Source organism: Lissotriton helveticus, chromosome 1_1 (assembly GCF_964261635.1).
Source record: "Lissotriton helveticus chromosome 1_1, aLisHel1.1, whole genome shotgun sequence".
NCBI lineage: Eukaryota > Metazoa > Chordata > Amphibia > Caudata > Salamandridae > Lissotriton > Lissotriton helveticus.
In genome coordinates this window covers 355,439,276-355,459,492 of record NC_136057.1, presented here as the reverse complement: position 1 = coordinate 355,459,492, position 20,217 = coordinate 355,439,276, and the positions used below count along the sequence as shown (strand labels likewise).

The following is a 20,217-nucleotide window of genomic DNA, read 5'->3' as shown; positions in this document are numbered from 1 at the left end:
GCACAGTAAACGGAAAATGCTTGTGGCTTTCTGTGAACCGTAGGTAACGCCGATGGGCAGGCAGGATGGGGATGTGAAAATAGGTGTCATGCAAGTCCAACATTACAATCCAGTCTCCAAGGTCGAAGGCCGACAGGACCGGAGCTAGCATCAACATTTTGAACTTCTCCTTCCGAAGGAAGCGGCTGATGTCTCCGAGATCCAAGATTGGATGCAGGACTTTGTCCTTCTTGGGTACCAGGAAGTAGTGGGAATAAAAACCACAACCTTCTTCTAGCAGAGGGACTCACTCGATAACTCCCCTGGCCTTGAGAGCTGACGGAGAAGCGCCAGATGATCCTCCGACATGCGATGGAGTGTGGGTGGCATGGAAGGAGGGGTAGTCTTGAAGGGGAGGGAGTAGCTCCTTTGGACTATCTGCAAAACCCACCTGTCCGACATGATGTGGTGCCAGTTGTTAAGGTGATGGCGAATCCTGCCGCCCACTGGCAACTGGTGGCCCCGAAAGGTCAGACAAGAAAGTTTGGAGGCTGCTGCAGAGGGGGTGCTGGTGGGCTGGCTGGCCCGCTAGCTCCCAGACACACGACGCTGGTTCCCTGGCCGGGCAGAGGCTGGGTAGCTTGCGCAGGTCTGTGGCTCTGGGTGCAATGTGGTGGGGCACCCCTTCAGTAGCCACAAAAGGGGCAAAAGCAGAATGCAGAGGGAGATAGGTGGCAGCGAGGCCCAAGGATCTGGCTGTAGACCGAGAATCCTTAAAGCGCTTGAGTGCGTTGTCCGCTTTGTCACCAAACAAGCGACGGCCATCAAAGGGCATGTCCAAAAGTGTTGATTGGACACCACCCGAGAAGCCAGTGGATCTCAGCCAGGCATAGCTGATGTTGAAATCGTCCTGCATAGCGAGTCGGCTGTGTGCAGCCCACATTTTAAGGCGAACTTCGCTGCATCTCTACCCTCAGCCCCTGCACAGGAGAGAACGGCCCAGGCCTCCCCTGGGCACTGTGGCAGCACCCGTGTGACCGTATCCCACACAGAGTGGGTTTAACGGCCCAAGAGACATGCTGGGTTCACCGACTGCAGTCCTAAGATGGCGGAAGAAAACATCTTCCTGTCAAGATAATCCAGCTTCTTAGATTCCCTATCTGGTGGAAAAGTAGGGAATGCGCCTTTGGAAGTTGAGGCTTGGACCACCAAGCCCTGGGGGGTAGGGTGCTGGGAGAAAATGTGGTTATCTGGGACCAGGCAGTGGAGTCAGGCAATCATCCTATCCACAGGGACCCCTGTGCTGAGCTTGGACCAAGTGCTCAGAAGGATGTCTGTGAGGGCCTCATTGAACGGCACCAGGAGCTCCGAAGAGGCCGCTGCCGGTTGAAGCATCTCGGTCAGGAGGTTAGTACCGACCGCCACCGTAGGAAGCTCAAGGTTCACAGCCTCAGCCACCCTACGCAGCACCACAGCTTAAGAGGTTCCCTCCTCCGTAGCCACAGTAGGGGAAGATAGCATGCCACGGTCTGGAGAGGTGTCCAGACCACTGGCCTCACCCAAATGCTCTCGCCAGTCCGGTTCGTCCAACTGGTCTGCCAAAGGGTCAACAGACCCCTCCCAGTCGTCCTCATCACCCTCTTCTGGTTGCCACTCAGGGCTATAGGGAACACCAGGGTAGAACACTGGTACAAAAGTACCGGCCGGCGTCAGTACCGGCAACGGTTGACGCTGGTCCGGCTCAGTGTCCAAGTCGAGGAGGAGGCCGGGTCGAAGCCGACTGGGGACATATAGAGAGGGCAGAGGTGTCGCCAATGGATTCGGCGGCAGAGGTGTCGCAAGGTCGACCGGCGCAGATCCGGATCCAGGTCTGGCTCCCTGGGGGCTCAGAAACAAAGACCTAGAAACCCCAGCCGAGTCCGCGGGGCCTGAAGGCGCGCCAGCTGATTTGGGCTGCCCAAAGATGGTGTGGAGGGCTTCGCAAAAACTACGAGTTGGGCAGGGGCCGCTCCGGCTCCCGGGAGCCAAGGGGAAGCTCGGAGCCGCCCCAGTAGGCTCCGCGGATTGAGCCGAAGGACGACGACATTCCACGTTGCGTCTGCCGGGGAGAATGCGAAGAGCGATGGTGTTTCTTAGCCTTCTTTTTGTGCTTCAACTTACCCAAAGACGAAGACTTCGAAGAGTAGTGATGATGGTGACTTTGTGACTGGTCTCGCGACCTCCCTCTCGACTGGCGCTGAGCTGCCTGCCGGGCCTCCAGAAGCTTTCGGGACAGCTCCCGCAAAGACTTCAGAGTCATGGCCTGACAGTTTGAGCACGACTTTGGGTCGTGGTCACGTTCAAAGCACCATAGGCACATAAGGTGCAGATCCGTAACCGGCATCAATTTGTAACAGGAATCACAAGGTTTGAAGCCAATCCGCCGTTGTGACATACCTGTGCACCAGGAGTCAAACAACTAAAAAAAAATGGTAACAAAAAGTCGGAAAATGACAGTCAAAAAGTAATTAGATGTACCGCTCTCCGGATCTGCGCTGGCTGGCGCGGAAAAAGATTGAACTGACGTCAGCACGCAGGGGTGGCATTAAGTAGATGCCGCAACATCATCCCGGCAATCACGACATCGACGAGAAGCAGACCGATGCCACGTACCGACGTGTAGGTGTACTGCTACGAAAAATATTCTCAGGATCCAGTCTGACGCCTGGGGGGAATTGTAATATAAGGAATCTAAAACTAATAGTCTTACAGATATGGGTTTCCCTCTACGACATTATCATAAAAGTCTCAGAGAGGTCCATATTCTTGTACAAAATCTGGCTACAAGCAAATTAATATGTACACTCTGCCATATTTTATGACAAATAAGCTGAACTGGGGGAGAAGAGGGTATTCATATTTTCAGGCTTCCTTCTATAACACTTCACTCACTTTTACAGACAGCTATAGTGAACCACACTGCATCCATCATGCACATAGACACAACCCCCCCTCCAAGAAAGAAAAAATATTACCATTCTTTCAACAGTACTAAGCACTAATGAGAAATTCACATCACAAACCCATTTGCAGACACAGAAAATCAAAGACCTCTCAGACAGTTCATACAAGCTTCATGGCCAGCAATAGGACCTACAGACTATCTCTAAACGTTTGGCAAATGGAATCTCATAAACCGCAGATGTTTAAGCATATGGCAAAGCTCTCTGGCCATGAAAAAAGTTTCACTAACATCACTCAAGAGTTCAATGAAGAAGATGTGCCATCCAACTGTCTTACTGAAGTACTAATAGGGGTCTACTAAAGGAATATGTATGCTCCTATAAATGCTGAAAACTTGAGAGCAGTTCTTCGAGGTTAAAATGGATCTAAAGAGTCACAAATGGGTTTATTCCAGGTTAAAAAATAAATTTGAATTGAACAATGGAAACCTAATAAAGGTGATGATGTTGAAGATCATAAGAAGAAAAGTTAACTTGAGATTAACTCACCACCTGGCAACTACAGAGGATGCAGCCCAAGCATTTAGGAACTTGGATGTGTACCACAAAGTCAACAGATATGTATACTAGCCTTTCAAAAGGGTTCGCACAATTTTATCCACGACTTTGTTTTGCCAAAATTTAGCAATGCCATCTCGCTTAGCTATCTGTAGTGTAAAGAACACCTATACAAGTTTGCCTGAACTGTTAGATGTAAATAAAAAGTCTTTGTATTCCCACTCCATTCCAAAGTTTAGGTGAAAAATATTTTTAAGGCAAATGATGAAGATATTTAATTTGTCTGCTTTGTTTCCTCTATCTACAATACATTCTTGGTCATAACTGCAAACACCAAAGAATAAAAAATGTATGCAGTTTTAACTAGACAACTATTTTTTTAATTAACTTGCCAGCCTATAAGTGTTAATGTAGTATTTTTATTATGAATTGCAGATTAAAGCATGGCCAACGCAAAGGCCCTGTTAACTGCCAATTAGTGCACTGTTATAATTTAACTTAGTGTCAAATGAGGGACTTTGCAAACATCAAATGTGGCGAACACGGCCTGACAACCAAGCTAAAGAACTGTTTTTATGTTGGCCACAGCTTTTCAATATACTCACAAAGGTAAGAGGGTCATACTGATCCTTTAGCAACAATTTGTACTATATCAGATGAAGTGGACTGCTTTCAAGATAGTTCTGTTTTGCCATTGTAACTCAAAGAGTCACTTCTACAGTTGAAAGAAATTTCAAAATAGTCATCTGTTCCTAAAACGCTTACACCAACAGCAAGTTAGAAGCAATCCAGAACCAATATGGGCACAACATCATGGAAACTAATTACAGTTCTACACATTTCATACTGGAGTTAGTATCCTGAGTTCCATTAGAGACTGAAAACAGTCACTGCTCAACCGCTCAAGAACCTGCTTTGTGCTTGGCACTCTCAACAAGGCTGGCCTTGCCAACTACCAAAGTATGCACATAGAAGAAAAATGTTTGGGCAAGGATTGGTTTAGTGATAAGCTAGCTGACCCTAAAACACAGCTCCCCAAACAGGCTTCATTTATAAAACTAATTAGCATTCTGACAGGTAATTCCTGCTTTTTTTTGTTTGCTTTTTAGAGATGGCACAATAAACAGTGCCATTAACAAATGGTAGTATATCTATCAATTTAGAATATTGTGATCAGGAAATTTACAATAGACTTCATTCGGATATCATAAATACAAGCTATAGAAGAAATGCACAAAAACATGCAGTTCCTCCAGAAACAAGGCAATAGCTCCATTTTATTAACACTGAAGTAACTAGAGTATTTACCTTCACGTAACCAATATGTGAGGATTGCTCCATCGAGAAGAAAAATAGTTTTCTTCTGTTATGAATGGCCTGTGATTTAGGATTAAAAATACTGAAGCATTGGCATTTTACAGCAGCAAACATTTTGGCTGGCTAAGCGGTAATAGAGCACACAATTCTGGGGGATGTTCTAAAATTTAATTCGGATTAAAGTCCAGTAAATGGTTGGAGCACTACTTAAAAAATAAATAATAAATAAGATATATTTCACTTTTCCCCCAAAATCCAACACATCTGACACCGACGATTTACATATTTGATGCCAACTTTTTAGCGGTCAGTACGTACAACATGCTGCTCTCCAAGGATCTGTGAGAGCACTGCCGATTGGGCATATAGGAAGGGGACACCAACTGCTATCAGCTGACACATGAAAAACAAGTCCAGAGGGTTTTGCTCTAGCAGGAAGCTGACAGAGGAGGCTGTGCTCAAGAGGCACAGCCTCACCCCCTTAACCTTGTCAAGGAGGCCGAAGGGTAATCGCGCTGCCCTCCCCAACAAGGAAGTGGAGCTACCTGGAGTTCGATCTGTAGAGGCAGCACTGGTGATCGTTCGGCCAATTTCTTCAGTGGCCATAGCATCTTTCAAAGGCCCCTTGTTCTCCTGTGAAAAATGAGGATTTTGTGTCAACAGGACTCGAAAGGCAGCAATATAAAAATTAAACATTCTTTGGACGAGTAGAATCTGCACTTCACAGTTTATACAATGCAACTTGATTAGTACCTTACAAATCCAGTGACTGCTTTATCACTCAAAAGTACTGTCACCCGCCCAAAAGGACTATACACATGTAATGTCTAATGTATGTTTCTGACCCAGGGCAATTCAATATCGCTTGAAAGGTCTAGAATTTGCAGAAGATGAAATAAAAGGGAGAGGAAAGGGGGAGAACAAGGACACAGCATACGGGCAATCGTTTACTGTGGGAGTGGGTTGAGGAATCATTTTAAATTATATGCCTGTGGGGGGCTTGAACTCATTATAGATCCCAAAACATTTACATCAAAGAAATCATCTGGTATTTAAGTTTCTTTAAAAAAATATTAAAGCATACCCCAATTTCCAAATTTGTTTTATATTTGTGTTAAATAACTGTAATAAAAGCAATTCATCAGTTTCTACTTAAATATTGAGTTTTCCCATCCATTAGGGTATGATCAGGAGTTTGAATGTAAGTACTTGGATGTTGACCAACATGATCGGTTAGGTATAGTCAAGTATGTTCAAAAGAGATATTCATTCCGAGATTGTTTTTTAACTCACATGCTACCAACAAATACAAAATGTTGGTGTGCACAAATACCTAAATCACAAATGATGATTCATTAATGTCAAATATTATCGAGTAGTCCCATTCTCTTTCCCAATTACATGTTAAGCACAGGGGTTTGCAAACAAGTACTCAGGTGCGGACCAAGACAGATTGAGTATGATCAAGTATGTTCAAAGAAAATAATATTAATTCTGAGATTTATTGTTTTAACGTCACAATACCACATACATAAAAAGATGCTTGTACGCGCTAATTTTTCACTCACAAGTAATGATTCAATGTCTATTCTTTATTTTTTGTTCCGTTTTCTTCATTTCTCATCTACACCTCCCTGATGAAACCAGCATTGAAAAGAAGCATTTGCAATGCATTAGGTCTCGCATTTGCTAGAGTTTGAGCTATTGGCATTGCAAATGACAATGCCTTTTATTTATGTGTTGATTTTAAAAACAGAAAAATAAAAGCCATTGTAATTTATAATGCCAATAGCTTAAACTCTAGCAAATGTGAGACCTATTGCATTGCAAATGCTTGTTTTGAGAGGGAGAAAACAGGCTCTTCGCAAGAGAAAGGCTATACTTTTAATTGGAGAGTACCGTCACTTCTCAGAAACAAGCAGGTTCTCTGGCACAAATTACCTGCACTTCTATTGTTCCATTTCAAGCACTGGGCAGCCTTGGAAAGATTCATGGCGTCAGCACTTTCCATGAAGCGAGATGCCACCTGCAAACTATACCACAATCCGGAATGCCTTTAAGCGTTGAACTATGGTTTAGGACAGCAGCGCCACACAATCCCGGCTAGTTTTCACCCATTTCTGAGACCTTGGGCAAATACAACCGACAGTGCCTCATTTTTACAACTCTTCTCAAATGAGCACCTTTACTGGGCGAAACCACTTGGAAAAACGAAAAGAAATTTCTTGTGTTGCCTTGTTCTTTGAAATACACACTGCAATTAGGATTGTGTTACATAATAGTATTTCAATTTAAATTAAGCCAACAAAATGGTTAGCAGTCTGTAGTTCTGCTTTTTAAGAGTTGAACAGAAGCAGAAAACATTACTAGCTCACCCCTACCACTGTGGATCATTCGCGGAGTTTAACAACAGTTAATTTACAATTACAAGCACTGCCATTCATTAGAGCGAGTCCTGGTTGTAGGATAGCTATTTGGTGCAGGGCTGCAGGGACATAAAGACAGAGGAGGGCTTGGAGAGCCAGCATTGTGAAAGTTAGGAGAATAATGGGGGCCAAGAGTTGCTGTAGCTTGGAACTAAAAGGTAAAGGGAATCCCCAAACAAACTTCCCACATTGACTTCTAAGGCATACGCGCTGCAAGAAAGAATTGTGCAGCTCCTTTTCTGCCTGACGAGCGTGGCATGCCATGCCCAGCAGATAAGCCATGAAATAATTTACATACGTGCCACCAAATAGGGAAAACATCTCGAACAAAAATGTAAGTATATTGTGTCCTTTTAAACTTTGCGGGGTACCACACTGCCAGCAACAAGCTAATCAAAATTCACTTCTGGAGTCACCGCATCTACACCGGAAGCCATTTCCTAAACCATGGGCGGAACCCTTTTAGCGAACAAACAGAAGAAGCCCGGGCTGCCAACCAATCATGCGTGCCCCTGTTGTAATGGTGGAAGTGTCACCCCTAGTCGTTGAAACGTTACAATATTACACTTAAATTTGGAGCATGTCACACATAGCAATCTGCCTTGGCAGCTGTGTTAAATCATTGTAACTAACACGCAGTACACTTGTTGTCCTGCTCGTTATAAAACCCTCTGATGCCTTCAGGCCAAGTCCGCGCTATATATAAGAGCAAATAAATTAAACAATCCGACGCACTCCGGCGCAGGACAGAGCACGACGAGAAACACTCCTTCAACGGTAACCACTCAGGCAGCGGTTGCCCAGCTACAACTGGCGCTAGCAGGATGCATGCGCATTCCAGGTTCTACCGGGCCAGTTTGTGCAGAGAACCTGCGACTAACCTTCTGGGCCTAGTCCCCCTGCCGAGAGTGGACCTCGGTCCACGGCAACGCTCACCGCGTGCTCCTGTGAAAACAACTACAAGCACCTGAGAACGATGGAGGGGTGAGGCCTTCGCCCCCATGCAGTCCAGCACCAATATGCTCACCCACACCGACAGCCATGAACACATAAGCCTAAGCCCGTCAGGGAGGTAACTTAGGTTTAATGTCTGGCGTGGACTGGGCCCATCTTGATTTGGGCAAAGGAATATTAATTCGCTGGAGCCGGGACTCAAACCTCAGCCCCATTACGTGACATAAATCTCGCCCGTGGGTCATCTATACCTCTCCGAGATTGGGATCATGGTGCTTTACGCACAGTACCCTATGCCTGGAAACACACAAAACACTATCCCAGCATAACTGCCTTAAAGAGGGAGCCTGTGACAACCAATAAATAAGCCCCTGCCTAGGAGCACAGCCCCTGGGATGAAAACTTACTGCTAGACTTGCTAGTCTTGCCTTATGGGTAGGCACCGGCCCGCTGTGGTTTAAGCCTCGACCCTGGCATCACCCACAATAGCTTGTAAGGCGACCAACCGGCCCGCCATGCAGTGCCCACATCTATTCCTTCCGTGTCACGTGTGAACTGAGGGCCACACAGCCCACTGCTCAATTGCTCCTCTGCTATCAAATACCCGAACTGACAGCCCCGTTCTACAGAAACCCCCCTTGTGGCTGGATGAGGCACGTAGTCACTTCCTGTTGGTGAAGCCCATTGTGGAGTTTGCCAATGGCTGCTGTGTATATGACCAACCTAACCCTACTATGACCAGATGGAACTTCGGTGATGACCCCCTGGACCCTGGGTTTAACTGAATGTTGTGTGCGAAAGGCAACTTTGGTATCTATCTGAATGCTCAGGTTTCCATACCTCACTCGTTCAGCCACTTTCCAGTTCAATTGTAATGGTGGCTCCCATAATGCGGTTATACTCCGCATATTGATAGGCTGGCTTGCTTACCTGACTGCCAGCTGACAAGGGGCAAGTGTACATGAACAGGGGGGTGGGGGTGTGTTCCCAAGGTCATTCAGTTGTGCATAAATAAAAGTGATCCCTTCATAGGAAAGTACTCAACCACTTTCTTAAACAGGATGGTTCCTCTCGGTTTGAGTTTAACTTTCAGCTGACTCTTGCATTCTAAATGAAAGCAAGTGTCGCTGTGTTATAACCTTTAACTGTATACATTAATCCTGCCAATCTACAATAAATATCCATACCCTTCTTACGCCGACTACAAACGTGATTAGAGGCCCGAGGTATGCCTTTTAATGAAATGGAGGCTAGAACCCATTAATTGGGGATGACAAAACTCTGGCGAGGAAGGAGAACATGCTAAACCGAGTGGCAGTGACATTCATTGGCCTAGACACCTCACTGCACCCAGAGTATACATAAACGAGCAATCTGTGTTAAGTGCCCTTTTGAAAACTTCCTTAACCCGGATACTGAACATCCTCCTCCCTGGCGAGGGGCTGGTCCTACAAATCAGTGTTTCGTGAGCCTCTCGGTGTTGGCCTCAATAAACAGCTGCCCGTGTTTCAAGCCAGCACAAAACCAAGATTATTCAAGGCACCTTTAATGGCATGGGCAAAGCAGACCCAGCAAGGGTTTCCCCTCCATGACCTCTAATTCAGATACGAGTGCTGCAAAGATTGGTGTTCAGTGAGCGCCGTTCTACCCAAATGTCTCCCATGCTCCGCTCACCGCCGCAGCCGTCGATAACGCTACCCCTTTGCCTACAAAGATGATCGCACCAACTATGGTGTCAACCAATGCCTCCTACCATCGGTCCGGCAAAGTGGACTTAGACATCAAAGTACTCCTACCGGCAGTCTAAATCCTACACGCAGAAGAAGAGCAGAGGCCACAATACCAATTACCAGATGGGCGAACAGAAAACCCCAAGCATGCTCACTTTAAACAACAAAACAAACTGCCTGCCTCTGCTCATCTCGCCGCGACCAAACAGCGTAATGGGCAGCCTCAAAAAGAACTCACAAACGACCACACAAACAAGCTGCGAGGTGTTACGGGATGGAAAGTGATGTTATTCTGAAAAGCAAGGCCCCACTAGCAAAATAAAAACAAGCGCGCAGTGGGAGCGTGTGAGCGCGCAGTGGGAGCGTGTGAAGCAGAGAGGAGACGCCATGTGCGTGCACATCGCCTGTCCGTGCGCGCACATGGTTTGTCTCCCTTCGCGCACCAAACCGACAACAATAGTCTTGCCAAGGCGAAGCAGCGCATGCGCTGCATTTGCTAGGCCAGACCTAAACACACGTTGGCTTCTGAAACCAACTGGAAATGTAAACAGCCATTATTGAGGTTAACAGTACCTCCTTTGGTGAGAGACCTCTACTGCGCCGAGCAGTTTGTTTTTGCACATCATGGACTGTTATAACATGGAGAGACAGCCGTTATCAAAGTATAAAGCTGAAAGTGTGAGAAGGATGGAGCGGAAGAGGGAACACTTCAGCTAACATAGCTTTACCTAACATAATACAAAAGCATTGGCCCCTATAAAGACAATTCCCAAGCACTGCCAGAAGGTGGAAATTCGACTCTTTGCTGGAAAACTCTGGAGAAAAAAAAGATCAATAGGATTATCTGCAGGTTCACCTCCAGTTCATGGATGGCCCTCGGGTGCACTAGGGAGTATTTGTTGCATGACTAAATCATGCTTATATCAGAGGCACCAAAAACAGACATCATGCGGGTCCCTAACAACAGCTATTGCAGGTGAGGCATGGGTTTATGCCTGCAGACTTTCTAGGTGACATACCTAGAATGCTGACACAAAAAAGCTGTTTTGTAAGTCGGTAAAATACCAACAACGCTCTGGAGTGAAGCTCTCAATTTGTGCCGAAGGGTGTGGGAAAAATCAAATGGATGTCAGCTTAGGGATAGCGTCTAAATACAGATTAGTGCTGAAACATCCGAATGCATAGCAAGGTCACTACGGAGTTTCATGGCACTCCCAACTTGCGCACAGGAGCAACTGCTGGAAATGTTTCCAGATGCAGTCAATGACCTAGGGGCAATTCAGACGGAAACTATGGTTAGGAGTATCATAAAATAGGAGTCCTGAAGGTTTACTATTCTCATCCAGTCTCCTCAATGGTATTAAAGATAGATTTGGTGGAAGGCCAATATTATACAATTATTTTTTAACCATTTGGTGGGTGACTTTAGGTCAAGGAAGGGTTTCAACTCACATCAGTTCATTTTTCTAAACAAAAAGTTACAGGAGTGAATTTTCTCCTTTTGGGGTATTAAGAAAGTCTCGACAGCCTGATTCTGTATTAGACTGTTTACCTCCTGTAAAAGATTTTCTTGATGGCAATTATTCAAATTACTCTGGGAAAGTGGTGGTGGGACTTTGAATAAGAAACAGTAGTCACTTGGCACCATAATCAGCACATCCGACTGTTTTCTTGCATTTGGGCTGGATTTATGACTTCCTCCTTTGGGTTGGCACCCTTGTTGGTATCATTCTTGAGGCTATGTAGGAGTTTGAACCCTATAAATAACCACAAGAATTGTGAGGCTTGAAATGGTGCTGTCTCCATCTACAGACCAATGGTCTTCAAATCGGACTTTGTTTTATGCATTTCTTTGTCTGCATTGGATATGAGCAGCGTATTGTGTGAAAAGAGGTGGATTAGGATGGTTGAGAGCATCATAGGACAAAATGCGGATGTTTGATGTAGTGCCTGGAAAATAACTGCCTTTTTAGGTCTCGCCTACGCAGCGCGCATGCGCTGCCTAGGGGATCTTTAGCCGTCATGCAGCTCTTTTTCAAAGCACATACTGTGCTGTGGCGGCATACGCCTTGCAGGAGTGCGCAGAGGCGCGCCACAAGCATGAGTATGTGCTTTGAAAAAGAGCAGACTGCTCTCACCAGTGTGCGCGCACCACTTGTGGGTGCACCCCTCTGCCTCTCTCTCCCGCTGCAACCTGCACACCTTTTCTTTTTTTTTTAAAACTTTCAGTGCGAGGCGCACGCTTGTGTTATTTTGTTTCACTCCCTCGATATATACCAGAACATGAACTCTACTAAAATTGCCACGTCAGCATGGTCTGTTCTACTGTTTACCTGTAGCTTTGTTTGTCTCTCTCTCTCACTAATCTACTTTTTTGACAATGGATACCTCATGGCATGGGTTGCAGAACTGTTATAGTGCTTGATACTGCTGAGGAGGCTGGTAAGCACTCCGGTTTGCATGATTCCATAGCGCCCTTTAGTGTGTGGTTGGCAAGATGTTGGATGAAATTGGTGTTAAGCAAAATGAGGAGTCTGAGTTTCAAAGACACGTAGGTGTCTGCAACTTCCTTACCTTCACTTGCCTATCTGTATAACTTCAACCACCGTTCTATTTATTCAACATTTGTAAACATGGCGTGCGTTCTCTCATTGGTGTGGTCGCACAAATGTTTGACAGGCCCTGACTTCATTCTAAATTATTATAACTTGAACCTAGAATGAGTCAACTGTGGTAATGTGTTGCGGGTATAGTAATTAACCCCGATGTTACTAAATGTAAATCATCTCTGATCCAAAAACTGGTTCGTACGGCAAGTCCCTTCCTCATTCCAAACTAATCTATTCCATGCCCTCCATTCAGATCAGTGTGGGTTTCTCTCTCTCCTTCCTTCACGTGCTAACCACGCTCCATACCAACCTTCGATTGCAGCCACTCTCCAAATCAGCTTATCTCCTGAAGTAGCCGGTGCGTCTGCACATTTCAGTCTGCCACCCCCAGAACTTCACTGGCCAATATGTTATTTAGGACTGGAATCTATTTTTCGTTAGGATCCTTTAATTTATTGTATTTTTTGGAAATACATGTAAAGATAATTGAGAACACAAATTGCCGGACCTGGCACTCAAAATAAAGCCTGGTAGAAACCGATACACACAGATATATATATATATATCCAAGCAGTAGTTTCCCCGACACTCTCGCGCACTCCAGCCGGCAATGCTGTGAGAAAACGGGAAACGGACACCAATTGTTGTGGTTCAAAGCAGGTCCTGATTTATTTAAGCCATAGGTCCGGTATATGTTTACATACACACACATGAACAATAGTTACTTACCTGTAATCTGTGGTTCTCCAGTATTGGTGTCTTTCATAGATTCACATGCCTGAATCATTCCCCGTCGTCGGAGTGGGAGTCCCACGGTATATAAAAAAGCAATAATATGCCTGTAATAACCAAAAAACCTTGGTAATAACCAACCAGGAAGTAAAGTAGCCCTAGCTACAGGAGCAAAAGCTCCCACACTGATGACTATCCTAGTCATTATGTTAGACCAAACTGCAGCCAATCAGGCGACAGCACCCACCAGAATGTTCTCCCCAGAGGCTCAGGCTCTCAGATTTTCTCGCACAAGAGTGAAACCAACATAATTTTGCCTGAGGGAGCCTCTGAGGGGAGGTGGGCGGGTTGCATGTGAATCTATAAAAGACACCAATACTGGAGAACCACAGATTACAGGTAAGTAACTATTGTTCTTCTCCAGTATTTGGGGTGTCTTTCATAGATTCACATGCCTGAATCAGAATAGATAGCAGTACATAAAACCCAATGCTCATAGACGCCAACAGTATATAGTATACATGCATAATGATAAAATGCAAAAGAAATATGGTAAAGCGTCTAGAAAGAGCATAGAGGAGGCGGGAGAACAGAGGCTCACCTTATTGGAAAAGATTGCGAAGAACTGCTCTTCCCCACCGAAGCATCTGCATCACTAGCTGAGTCCAGACAGTAGTGTCTTGTGAACGTGTGCCTGCTGGACCACGTTGCAGCTCTACAGATGTGCAGAAGAGGCACCCCAGCAAACAGAGCAGTGGAAGAGGAAACTGCCCTTGTAGAGTGCGCTCTGGGTAAGGCCTGTAGGGTTCTTCCTGCCTGTTGATGACAGAGTGCGATTGCTGACGAGACCCATCTGGCGATAGTCTGTTTGGACACTGCACAGCCTTGGCGCAGTCTGCCATAGGCCACAAACAACTGATCAGTCTTGCGTAATGTTGAAGTCCTTGAAAGATAGAACTTGAGGCACCTCTTGATATCCAAAGAGTGCAAAGCTCGTTCAGCCGGTGTTTGTGGATTCGGAAAAAATGTCTTGAGAATTATAGGCTCATTTAGATGAAAGTCTGACGGGACCTTGGGCATGTACCGTGGGTTGGTACGAAGTACAACCGAATCAGAGGTAAATTGCAAAAAAGGTGATTTAGTAGTGAAAGCCTGGATGTCACTGACCCTTCTTGTAGATGTCAAAGCCAATAACAAGGAGACTTTCCAAGTAATAAACTTCAGGTCAACTTTATGTATCGGCTCAAAGGGGTGACGCATGAGCTGGGTTAGTACCACATTCAAATGCCAAGCCGGAGGCGGCCGTCGAATTGGTGGAAACAGGCGAAATAGACCCTTGAAAAATTGCTGGATTATTCTTGATGAAAACAGAGAGTTCGATCCGTCCTGACGGAAACGGGAAATGGCTGCCAGAAACACCTTCAGGGTTGAATGCGCTAAACCTGATCTCGCTAGTTGCAGGAAGAAAGGTAGTATTTGCTCTGGTCTAGCCTGAAAAGGATGTAGATCAACAGTCTGGCACCAGGCACAGAAACGCTTCCACTTAAGTTTGTAGGTTTTGATGGTTGATGGTGCTCTGGCGTTAGCCAACACCTCTTGACAACTATGAGGAATGTCTAAGTGGGCGAATTCATTGTGCTGAGGAGCCAAGCTGCCAATTTCAGTGAAGCTGGGTCCGGATGGTACACTTTGCCTTCCTGAACTGTGAGGAGATTCGGTATTCGAGGCAGTTGCATTGGTTCGCACTCCGAGAGGAGGAGAAGCTCGGTGAACCAATATTGCCGGGGCCACCTTGGAGCGATCAGGATTAGACGACATGGTTGACTCTTCATCTTCCTGATGACCCTGGGAATCAACGGAATTGGCGGAAAAGCGTATGCAAATATTCGACACCAATTCGTCGAAAGGGCATCCCCGCACGAGTCCTTGTGGGGAATCCAGCTTGCAAAGCGTTGGCATTTCCGGTTCTGGGCTGTTGCAAACAAATCCAGGTCGGGATGACCCCACTCGTGGAATATCTGATCCAGGGATGGTTGATGCAGTTCCCATTCGTGATTGCTCCCTGCGGACCTGCTGAGTGAATCCGCGAGGACATTGGCAACCCCTGGGACATAGACCGCCGACAGATTGATGTTGTGATCCAGGGCCCAATTCCAAATCTCCTGCGCCTGGCGGGACAACCTGGCCGATCTTGTGCCCCCCTGTTTGTTCAGGTAATGCATGCTGGTTGTGTTGTCTGTTCGTATCAACACTGTAGAGCCCTCCAAGATCAACTGAAAGGATTTCACAGCGAGAAAAATGGCTCTTAGTTCCAGTAGATTTATGTGCCATTTCCTTTGCTGGATGTTCCATTTGCCACTGACTGTCATCCCTTGGAGATGGGCGCCCCAGCCCTCCAGAGAAGCATCCATGGTCACAATGAATCTGGGACCTTCTGTCAGGAATGTGCAACCCACTTGTAGGTTGCAATCTTGCCCCCACGATTGGATGGAATTTTTCATCCGAGGAGTTAAGTTGACGACGTCCTCGAATGAACCTGTGCTTTGCACCCACTGACGACTGAGTTCCTCCTGCAAAGGTCTCATTCGCAGGCGACAGTTGGGGGTGAGAGGGATACATGACGAGAGCATCCCGAGGAAAGACTTGAACTTGCGAACAGAAACGCACCTTCTTCCTAGCAGAGATGAGGACATCTTGCGAATCTTCGCTTGCCTTTCTTTTGATATGAACACCTGGGCAAGTCTTGTGTCCAGCGTGGCTCCCAGTAAAGACTTTCTCTGAGATGGAGATAGGTGGGACTTTTTGAAGTTCACCGAAAACCCCAGGCTCTGGAACAATGAGAGACATCTTTGAACATGAGTCCTTGAAAGGTCGATGGAACTGGCCTTGATAAGGCAGTCGTCCAAATATGGATAAATTTGAACTCCCTCTAGTCTCAGGCGTGCAGCCACCGGGGCTAACATTTTTGTGAAGACTCTGGGGGCCGAACGTAGTCCAAAGGGGAGTACCTTGAACTGGAAGTCCCTGCCAGCCACTCTGAACCGCAAGAACTTCCGGTGCCTGGGAAAGATGGGCACGTGGAAGTATGCGTCCTGAAGGTCGAGTGTTGCCATGTGATCTCCTACTGAGAGAAACTGGAGGATTTCTTGAAGTGTCAACATTCTGAAAGATAATTTCTTGAGGTACTTGTTGAGGGCACGCAGGTCGAGGATGGGGCGCCATTCCCCCGACTTCTTGCGGATCAGGAAAAATCTTGAATAAAAACCTGTTCCCTTCTGATGGTGGGGTACCCTTTCTATTGCTCCTTTCCGAATCATAGAGTGAATTTGGGAAAACAGCTCCTTGAGGTGGGCTGGGGGTGGTCCTCTTGGGGGAGAATTTGGAGGGGCGTTGACGAATTCGAGAATGTGACCTCTGGAAACCACGTCCAGGACCCATCTGTCCGTGGTAATCTTGGACCAATTTGAGTAAAAACGGGATATTCTTCCTCCAATTTGTTTCAGGCTGGGACAAAGTGGTGGCAGGATGTGACTCTCACTTGCTCTTGTTGTCTCTTCCTCGATAAGAGGCCTTACCCCTTGGCTGAGAGTAATTATTTCTCCTCTGGCCGTATGTTTGTTGACGGTATGGCTGGTATCTCTGATTGCCTTGGGTATTACTGTAGGAGCGTTGCTGTGAATAACCTCCTCTGTTCGAGAAACTGCCTCTTCCTCTTGCACCACGAAAGGAAGACTTCCGAAAGTGAAGAGAGCCCAGCGAACGTGCTGTCTTGGTGTCCTTCTTTATGGCCTGTAAAAGCCTCATCCACATGTTGACAAAAGAGGAACTCTCCATCATAGGCCATGTCCATGATCTTTGTCTGGACCTCAGAGCGAAAAGATGTAGCCTTCAACCAGACTTGCCTTCGGAGAACAGCTGCTCCTGCCAGCTGTCGAAAACCTGTGGCTGCCACATCCACTGCAGCATCAATTATCTCAGAGGAAACGCTCTCGCCCTCTAACAGGATCTTTTTTGCTTCAGATCTATCTGGTTCTGCAAGCTTCTCGATGAAAGGCGATATGTCAGACCACATCTGCCTATCATACCTCCCAAGTATAGCCAGTGAAGTTGCGGCTCGGACTGTGGTTGCCGCAATAGTGGACACCTTCTTTCCGATCGAGTCAAGACGTTTACCGTCCTTATCAGGGGGAACAGAGACCTGTGCAGCTGGATTTCTGGCCCTCCTTTGCTCCTTTGTGCCGCCTGAGTGACTACGGACTCCATCTTAGCCTGACCAATCAGGCATGCAGGTGATGAATTAGGTGCTCTATATTTCTTATCCACCCTAGGTAGTACTGCTGGTAGAGAATTTGGCGTTTTCATTATTTTCAGACCTTCCTTCCATATATAGTCAATAATGGGAATCGACCAACTTTGTCTTTGGGGCAAGTCTTTAAAATCATACAAAAAGCATTCGTCCTGTTTAGCCTCCATCGTGATGAGGAACCTCTTAGTAGCTCTATCCATAATCTTATGGAAGCTGGCAATGTCCACCGGTGGAGATTCCGCCGTAGGCGGGGCTGCTGGAGAAGGGGTTTGAGCCTGATACTCGTCCCACTCCGACGTATCCGACTTGTCATCCAATTCACCATCTTCTCGTTCGTCCTCTGACGAATTGTTCCCCTCCACATGATGGGAAGGTACTGGTGAAGTAGGTAGTGCGGGTCGAGCTTCTTCAGCTGCCACTTGAGGATTAGAAACTTGAAGTCCCAAAGTTGCCGTGGATGTTCTTGGCCTAGGCGTAGAGACATGAGATTCACCCGATTCCGAAGGTGGAAATCTGCGATAATAATCGCTCAACATATATTGGAGGTTTTGGAACAATTTTGTAGGCATTTGCATGCCAGGTGTAGAGACAGTCTGCCGACTAGCGTGCTCTTGTAAATCTTCCTCATCTTCTTGATCCAGGTCTTGTACCTTTATGAGCAAGTCCGAAGGGCTCCTGGCGGCATGGAAATTATCATCCTCGTAGGATTCTTCCTCCTCAGAATCCAACAATTTATCTGGAAGTTTTAGAGGAGACAAAGTTGTGGAGGTGGAACCACGTTTTTGTAGTAGCGAAGCAGTGGTCGCCGGTGATGGGAAAGATATTGAGGATGCACCCGCAGACCACACTTGCATTGTCATACAGGTTGACAGAGGGGGCGTCGACGGAATCACCGATGATGATGACAAGCCTGCTTCCCCCTGCGATTCGAGATCCGTCGTCGACAGAGCGCTCGTCGACGGTAATGGCTTCGTCGACGAGGATGTTTTCTTCTTCGTCGACGGTATCGTCGCCTTCGTCGACGAGGAGTTCGTCGACGGAAGTATCACTTTCTTCGTCGACGGTAACTTAGTCGACGAGGAGGTCGTCGACGGTAACTTCGTCGACGAGGCCGTCGACGGTAACTTCGTCGACGAGGAGGTCGTCGACGGTAACTTCGTAGTCGATGGTGTCGTCGACGGTAGCTTCGTCGACGGGGACGTCGTCGACGGTAGGGATTTCTTCGTCGACGGCAAGAAATTCGTCGACGATTGAGTCGACGTCGAAGAACCCATCGACGGTACCTTCCTGCTTCCCGTCGACGGTGGAGCGTCGACGATCGATGGGACTATCTTCGTCGACGAAATGGGTCTGATTTGCACATGAACCAATATCGACGGTGAGGAGGCTGAGGACATCACCATAGATGATTTTGGTGAGGAGAAGGTCACTGTTGAAGTGGAAGAAGTGACCACATGAAGAGACGGCGACGATGAGGCTGCTCTTGAGTCTGTCCTGGCCAAAGGTGTAATCTGAGGAGACACCTTAGGAGCAGGTGCTTTGGAAACTGAAGATTTTTCAGATTTTCCTGAGGGCGCAGATGTCACAGGAGGAGACACCTTCTTGGAGGTAGTAGGCAAACCAGAATCCTGAGAGGATTGGGCCTTCTTCAAAGTTTTTGCCCTAGGAGAAGCCAACACTGCCTCAGCCTTTCTCTTCCTTGAGGAGACAGAAGACCCTGAGGCAATGGTCCCTACCTCTGAAAGAGGGGCGTCCTTGTCCTTTATCCTCTGGAGCCCCAGGAGCAGACGACCTTCTCTGTCTCTGAGGGTCTTTTGAGGGAAGCTTCTGCAGATCTTACATTCCTTTGCCTCATGATCAGGATACAAACAGTAGATACACTTTTTGTGTGGGTCCTCCTTAAACAGCCTCAACTTCCCACAGGAATCACAAGCCCTAAAAAGGGATTTAGAAGTAGACATTCTTTGAAGGTTAAAAAACCAACCAAAGTAAGTGAAAACTGAGCAGAGCTCAGGGAGACTCCCTTCACACGACGTGCGGTAGAAAATCTGAGAGCCTGAGCCTCTGGGGAGAACATTCTGGTGGGTGCTGTCGCCTGATTGGCTGCAGTTTGGTCTAACATAATGACTAGGATAGTCATCAGTGTGGGAGCTTTTGCTCCTGTAGCTAGAGCTACTTTACTTCCTGGTTGGTTATTACCAAGGTTTTTTGGTTATTACAGGCACATTGCTTTTTTATATACCGTGGGACTCCCACTCCGACGACGGGGAATGATTCAGGCATGTGAATCTATGAAAGACACCCCAAATACTGGAGAAATACATACATACATACACATATATATACATATATACACATATATACATACACATATATACACATATATACATACACATACACATACATACACATATATACACATACATACACATATATACATACACATACACATATATACATACACATACACATATATACATACACATATATACACATACATACACATACATACACATGTATACATACATATACACATACATACACATATATATACACATACATACATATATACATACATACACATATATATACACATATATATATATATATATACATACACATATATATATATACACATATATATATATATACATACATACACAT

The 20,217-nt window shown here is 46.3% G+C and overlaps 1 protein-coding gene across 27 annotated transcripts in view; it reads right to left on the bottom strand.

The window, feature by feature from the left end:
• The window catches only part of MICAL3 (microtubule associated monooxygenase, calponin and LIM domain containing 3), a 2,019,125-nt gene that overhangs the window by 836,540 nt on the left and 1,162,368 nt on the right, over window positions 1-20,217 (bottom strand). For all 27 annotated transcript variants that reach the window (XR_013606836.1, XM_078673602.1, XM_078673604.1 and 24 more), the window contains one exon: window positions 5,342-5,429. Coding sequence is in view for 26 of the 27 variants with exons in the window: in XM_078673602.1 (XP_078529728.1) it covers window positions 5,342-5,429 (88 nt within the window). In the remaining variant the exon portion in view is untranslated. The remainder of the gene's footprint in view (window positions 1-5,341; window positions 5,430-20,217) is intronic.